This window comes from Cannabis sativa, chromosome 8 (genome assembly GCF_029168945.1).
Source record: "Cannabis sativa cultivar Pink pepper isolate KNU-18-1 chromosome 8, ASM2916894v1, whole genome shotgun sequence".
Lineage (NCBI taxonomy): Eukaryota > Viridiplantae > Streptophyta > Magnoliopsida > Rosales > Cannabaceae > Cannabis > Cannabis sativa.
Genome location: NC_083608.1, coordinates 28,537,443 through 28,544,676, shown reverse-complemented (window position 1 = coordinate 28,544,676; position 7,234 = coordinate 28,537,443). Strand labels below are relative to the sequence as shown.

Below are 7,234 nucleotides of genomic sequence, written 5' to 3'. Positions count from 1 at the left end.
TCCCAGACAGATGAGGTTAACTGGATTAGTTATCCAGACTTCTCACATACCCAAACACTGGATTGGACAAATTAACCTGTCTAATCCAATCCAGTCCTGCGTACCAAACGGGCCCTTAGAAAAAAAAACAATTGGTATAAAAGTGTATGAAATCGAAAATATGTATTTATATTGTAAATACTCCTATATTTGAATATGTTTTAACACATGATAGTGACAGAAGTAACAAAAATATAATTTTAAGTATTTAATTCATCGATTGAAAAAATATAAATTATATAAGTGTATGAAATTAAAAATATAAAGCATTTATGCTGTAATTTTTTTTATTTTTTTATTTTTGTATTTAAAATGCATTTATATTATTAATTTATTTAATTGTTGAATATAAAATAAGCCAACATATTAGAAATTTGGAGATGGATAATTATTATTTTTAAAAGACTGAAAAAATAGTACTAAATGGTACAATATAAAAGTGTATTGTGAGTTATCTAACTAATTATTAATGAGTTTACTATTTTTTTTTTTTGGCAATAATGATTTTACTAATTAATTAATGAGTTCATTAAAGTTTATAAGGACAATTAGTTATGAAATGTCATGTGAAGTCCATATATACATAAATGGGAGAAATGAAAAGGAAAAGAAAAGATCAATTGTATAATTAATGAAATTATATTATTTGACTAAATAATACTTAATGAATTTTTTTTATATATATTACCAAGAAAAAAACATACAGCATAGAAAGACTATTTTAATTTGCATTTAGCTGATTATCTTTTTTTATTTTTTTTTTGTTGGAAGTGCATTTTACTGTTTAGAACTGAATTATTTTACTTAACGCAATGATGATGCTATAAAATTTTTGTGCATATTAGACACTAATTATACTTAATTTTTATACATATTACTTTATAATCAGTTACGTTCAAAATTACTATATTAAATTATATGAAGTTTGATACTTAATTACATTAATAATAATTTTTCATATCTCTTTTTAACATTTTACAATTTTTTAAACATCTTATAATCTAACAAAAAGTTTGTTATGAAAATTATTATACATGCAAAATCTGTTTTTTTTAAACGAGCAAGTAATTTTTCTTGTTGAACAATAGAATCTATTAATTATTATAATCTTGGAATTAATGAAAAAAAAATTTTTAAAAAAAAACTAATATTTTCTAACAAAGAAATGCTAAAAAATATTATTATTATTGGTATTCCATATAATAAATAAATATCATAATATAATGTAATAACTTTTAAATATTGCTAAACATCCTATGTACAACTGTAGAAGGTGCAATTGTAAAGAATATAAAAGAAAAAGATGAAATGAGTTGATAAAAGTCAAAACACATCCTGCATTAGCTTTTTGGTGGAGCCAAGATTTTACTCACTTTTACAATCATTGGCTTAATTTAAAATTACAAAGTACAGCGGAGTCTTATAATCAATTGAAATTACACTAATACCACTGCTCATGCCCAATCAGCGACAAAGAAGGTGCCCGGTCCCTCCAGGCGCACGTTAGTAATTATGCCCGAGTACCCGACACGTGTGAGCCAATCAGGGCCATGTCATTTTGACCAACCTCCGCTGCCGATCCCAGGAAACTGCAGCTTCATTTTTCCATCACTAGCGTCAGTTATCTGCATCCGACTCCATATTAAGACCGTAGGCTCGCGCAGATTCTTGAAATCATTCGGTGAAAAATCGGCGACTCACGTGAGTGAGGTGAACACCGATGTACGGAATCGGTCTAACTGAGTGGGAGGGATGAAAGTGGAAAAAGTAATGAAGAAGTGGGGCCAATGAAATTATAAAAAATATAGAAAATTAGATCCTTAGCGATGATGACGACGATGATGGGCTAGTCAACGACGGAGCCAGCTCAAAAATTAACAAACAGATCCTTTCTCCTAAGTCCAAACTCCAAAGTCCTATCTCTTCTCCTTTACTTCTTCTTCTTCTTCTCTCTCCATTAACGACACCCTGAGATTTTTCAGAGGGAACTCATTTTGCTTTTGGAGTTTCTAACGAGGGGAAGAAAAAAAAAAAGAAAAACTGAACTTTCTTTTCACGTGAAAAAGCAGAGTTGAAAGTTTTGACTTTTGGAGAGTGAATTAACGGAAGGAAGAGGTTGTTTAGTTCAGATACTCGTCGGAGAGGCCATTTTCAGTAAGGTGAGCGCCATAATAATCCCATAACTATTTTGTTCTTATTTTTTAAACGCGGAAAGAGATTACAGGGCGTTTGGGAGGACATAAACTTGTTTGGATTCGTGGGAAAGTAACGGAATTGTGGAAGGTGGGGCTGGTAAGGAATGAAGTGATTTTTTTCTCTCTTTTTTTCTTTTTTCTTGTTGTAAATGATAAAAAAGAAACGGAGAGAGAGAGAGAGAGAGAGAGAGTAGGTATTGGTGGTGAATTAAATGGGGGGAGTTGTAGAGTGTAGCAGTAGAGATAGAGATAGAAAGAGAGAGAGGAAGAAAGAGAAGGAGGAGATGGGGTTAGTTAATGAATGCTATTTATTAATTAATTGAAAGGAGCCGTTTGTTGCTCTCACTCAACTCTTTCTCTCTCTCGCCCAGAATTTATTGCGGAGAGAGTCGTGGAAAGCGGTGTGCCCAACCCAGTTTACTTTTATTTCATTCTTAATATAATATATTTATTTATGTTATATTTGTTACTCTCTTGTTTTCTTCTTCGTTCTTTCACTATTTGGTCCTCTCTAGAACTTTTTATCATTTTCTCCGTTCTCTGGCTGTCTACGGTTTATGGTTTCAGCAAACTCACATCTATATTTGCTCCTGGGGTAGAAGAAGATTCCTTAGTATTATTTTTGCTCTAATCTCAACAGATTGATATAAGTTAAAAGGGTTTTCTTATATTAGTGTTGCAGTGCTTCTTAAGGTAAGAGAATACATAGTTCTTCTCTTCTAGTATTCTCTTCGTCATATTTGATTCAGGAAAAATAAAAATAAAAAATATTAAAGGTACTCACTTTTTTGTTCTTATATCTCACAATTTTTTTTGGGTTTCTTCCCCGCTCTTCTTTCTCTCTCTCACTTGGGTGGGGGTTGGATCTGATATTAGATCTTTCTTATTCTTTCATTTTGGTTTTTACTGGTTCTTCCGCCTGTAAACTAATAAGACTCACCTGGGTTTTTTTTATTATAAAAATGTTTTTTTTTTTTACAACTAAGATTTTTTTTACCCAGTTGGATCTGATAATTGCTAGCTACATGACAAAAGAAAGAAATATTGCGTAAGAAGACAACCTTAGTTTTAGAAATTTCCTTGTGATTTACATTTTCAGTCATAGTTTTGTTGTTGAAGCGTAAGCTTTTCAAAAGCTCCAAACTCTCTCCTGTCTTGTTGTAAATTAAGAACTGACTTTTAAGATTCCCCACTGTTAACTCAAAGCTTTATTCATAGTCTAATGTATGAAATCTTATATTAATTTTCATTTATTTTCTTCTTCTTCTTCTTCATCTTCATTTTTTTTTTTTGGTTGAGGGGTCTTTTTGAAAGTGGACATGGACATGTTTATTTATTTTCACTTTAAAAGTAAAAGTTTTTTTTTTTTCGTTATGAATAATTTTTATTTATTATGATTTTTAGTTTGTAATGGAAACTGTGGTTGGAACTTATATTTTGTCTGGGTTTTCTTTATTTATTATTTTTAGTTGGTCTGATTGCTGCGTAGTTGTAATCCACAATTGTTTTATAAAAAAAAATCAGGTAAGCTGTTCTTTGAGTCGGCCATAAATTAGTTTCTTATATATATAGTAGTTATAGTTTGGCGGCCCTTTTTTCTCGCTCAAATTAAATATTGGGTGAAATTAATAATTTCAGACAGTTTTGATAACTTTTATGGTCATATGTCTGCTGAATTTAGTGATTAGCATCACTTCTGCATCTGAGATTGCTTTCAAGTTTGATAATTTAGTGAAGTATATTCTCTTTATGTTTGTGCTCAAGTAAATTTCGTATTCCTGTCTTTATTTCTCTTTCAATTCCTTTTATCATTTTTTTTCAGTGTGCCATATCTGAAGGTTTTTTAACATGTGTTTTCGTGTATTTTCTCTGGCAGGATTCATGCTTGAGAATTTCCCTTCCTGTAGCTCTGAAGATTCTATTGTCAGTGCACATCCATAACCCATGAAACTTGGTAATTAACATTTGACTATTTTAGTTTGTTCTATTTGAACACTTCTCACTCTGGCTTCTTTGATATCTGTAATCAAATCCTTTTAACAGTGAGCTAGGAATATATTTAATAGTTTATTGACTATTATTCTTTAATGTATTTTCAAAGAAGAAAGCTATATATATTTATGTATCTTCAAGATAAAGTCTCGTTCATTTGAGTACTCATGGTTTTCAACTGAAAAAGGTTCTAACTTGAATCAATTGGGATTTTTGATGCATATGCAGAAAGGGAATCTGTGTTTGGCCATATATCTCCGGGACACAAGCCTGATAGCAAGTTGTTCGATTACAATAACATCTCTTTGGAATCCACCGGGTTGAAGTCGCAAAGCATCACAAAAGATGGTCAAAATCGGCCGTTGTGTGATTTTAAGGACAACGAGAAAGATGCTGCTCAGTTAATTTACTTGATGAATGATGAAGGTAGTTTGGCTGCATCAAAAGTTGATTGTTTTAATAAGGTGGATGATATAAACAATCAGGACGAATATGAGATTGAAGAATTTGCGGCTCCATTCACCAAATCTTCTTTAGAAATAAAAAACGGATCAAATTATTATACAGACAAAAGTGTTATGGAATGTGAACTGCCGGAACTTCAAGTTTGCTACAAAGAGAGTGGTTTCAGTTCTGTCAAGGACATCTGCATCGATGAAGGAGTGCCGTCCCAGGACAAGTTCTTATTTGGAAATGGTGAAAACAAGAAAGATCTTTGTACGTTTGTTTTTCCTGATGCAGATGAAAATGAACAACACAGTAAAGAACACATGGATATTGGCATCCCAAGTTCAATCGCTTTAAAATCTTCTGTCAAAAATCAGTCAGAAAAAGAATTTGTCGTGGATTGTGAATCCAAGGATTTGATGCCGAGAGGCGAGGTGAAATGTGATGCACCCAGTGATAAAATTTTTCCTGAAGATTTAGTTATGATGAGGGAGTTATGCATAGAGAATCTTCACTCCAAGTCTTCTAGTTGTGATGGCATTGCATCTGTGCAAGTTCAGGTATCCCTTTTTTTAATCAATAGGCTCTATGTAATCATGTATGGCTATGCACTTTGCCAATGTTGTGAATTAAGTCTCTTGTTGTTTGGGGACTACCTGTTTGGAGTTTACACGTAACATGTTAGTAGTTTAGGATCTAAACATAGTTTGTTACTCAGCAACCTATTAAAAATATTGTTCCTCGTTGAAATTTCAGTTCTAATTGGAGCTATTTTTAAGCTGACAGTTTGGAGTATACATTGTCAGATTAAACTCGAAGCTTTTTGATGTGTTAGATTGTGATGTATGCAATTAATTTCAATGCAGACATCAAGTGACAATGCAAGTGAAACAACACAGATGGATAGCATGGGCTCTGCTATGGCAGCTGAGAAGCTAGATAATAACATCGAGGAAGAATCGGAAATACCATCTTCTCTATCTGCAGCCGAAGAATCATCAAGTAGCAGCAGCCTTGACAACCAGTTATCCAACAATAGTAAGAAGGAGAAGGGAAGTAGTACTGGTGATTTTGATTCCTTAGTTTCTGCAGGCACTACAAAAGAGGAGTGCTCTCACAATGGCATAAGTGAATGTCTTGAAATTGAAGATGCGTCTCCCGTTGATGACAGGATGGTTGTTCCAGACCAAGTTCAACACAATCGTTCTTCTGTTAATGTAACTAGAGAGGAGGATCTGCAACATGGTGTCTGTGGAGGCGACAAAACTCCGAACACAATGGTTGAGGTTGAGAGTGAGACTTCTGCAATGAGCTCTCAGCAAGAATTGGCCACAGAGGAGTGCTCTCACCATGGTGTTAGTGGACGTAATGAAACTACAAATACTTCCTCGGTTGATGAAAGGAATTCCGAGACACAGAATGTTTCAAGCCCAGTCGAACATGTCATGGATAAAGAGTCTCCCCGAAATAGTGACGCTCACCAAAGTCGAGACATGCCCATGTTTGAAGATGGGACATTCGGTGCACATACTGTTTCGGGTCAATTTCATTATAGCCATGGAGAGTCCAGTTTCTCTGCCGCTGGTCCAATGTCAGGTCGGATAAATTATTCAGGGCCTATACCATATTCAGGCAGTGTCTCTCTTCGATCAGATAGCAGTACAACAAGCACACGTTCTTTTGCCTTTCCCGTGTAAATAATATAAACTCATATTGCTCTTCATACTAGTCTATTGTTCATAGATCAAATGAATTACTAACAATGCAAATTTGTTGAAATTGTTGTGCAGATTACAGTCTGAATGGAATAGCAGTCCAGTTAGAATGGCCAAGGCTGATCGGCGACGTTTTCGAAAAGATAAGGGTTGGAGGCAGGGCCTTCTTTGCTGTAGATTCTGATTGCTTCAGTTCTTCCAATAGATTTAATTAAGTTCAAATATATATAAATACATAATATAATATACATGATCCAAAGTTTTCTTTATGTTACTTGATCATTAATATAAGTCACCCCACCTTTCTCTGTGGTATTGGTTTGTATGTGCAGTATTTTTGCAGTGTCATACTTTTGTTATCCATGAAAGTTGAGATGTAAGCAAATCTTTATATGTCATTTGGAAATTGATTTCTGCATCACCCTTATATTTTAACTGACTTTATAGGTTGTCTGTATTTCATGAATATTTCTAGCGAGTGTACCAATTTAAGTGAGTCACCAAATTTTGCAGGCTTATCATGTAACAGACATGGTCTTTGTTAGTGGTACGTACGTGTATGATAAAGTTTCACATATACTCGTGTAGTATGAATAAATTTTGATAGAACATGCTACCAAATCTACAAAAGTACTGCCTTCTTATCAATGGTATCTCTTTGCACCATTCAAAATACTTCTGCAACTCAATTATTGTCACTAAAACATAATTAAAGAAATAAGTGCTTAGTACTAACGTGGGTTGTGAATTTCAAACTCTTAATTTTAATTGCTCTACTAAATACAATGAGTCAAACTAACAGAGTTTGAACACAATTCACTTGTGAAAAAGTGGGATGCTGATCAA

The 7,234-nt window shown here is 33.4% G+C and overlaps 1 protein-coding gene across 5 annotated transcripts; it reads left to right on the top strand.

Moving 5' to 3' along the window:
- Positions 1 to 1,272: 1,272 nt before the first annotated feature.
- Positions 1,273 to 6,809, top strand: LOC115701198 (uncharacterized). Of its 5 annotated transcripts, none has more exons than XM_030628920.2 (5): positions 1,273 to 2,927; positions 4,111 to 4,188; positions 4,455 to 5,233; positions 5,540 to 6,366; positions 6,464 to 6,809. In XM_030628920.2, exons 2-5 carry the CDS (start codon positions 4,179 to 4,181, stop codon positions 6,570 to 6,572), a joined length of 1,725 nt encoding a protein of 574 aa, XP_030484780.2. In that variant the 5' UTR covers positions 1,273 to 2,927; positions 4,111 to 4,178; the 3' UTR covers positions 6,573 to 6,809. The 5 variants fall into 5 exon arrangements, with proteins under 5 accessions (XP_030484780.2, XP_060958678.1, XP_030484781.2 ...); XM_061102695.1 differs by having other exon boundaries at positions 1,277 to 2,331; XM_030628921.2 differs by having other exon boundaries at positions 1,278 to 2,198.
- The last annotated feature ends 425 nt before the right edge of the window (positions 6,810 to 7,234 follow it).

Bases quoted from the DNA above. Each gene is read 5' to 3' on its own strand.
- LOC115701198 (XM_030628920.2), top strand. The intron at 5,234-5,539 runs GTATCCCTTTTT...ATTTCAATGCAG, and splicing joins TTGCATCTGTGCAAGTTCAG to ACATCAAGTGACAATGCAAG. The intron at 6,367-6,463 runs GTAAATAATATA...ATTGTTGTGCAG, and splicing joins CGTTCTTTTGCCTTTCCCGT to ATTACAGTCTGAATGGAATA.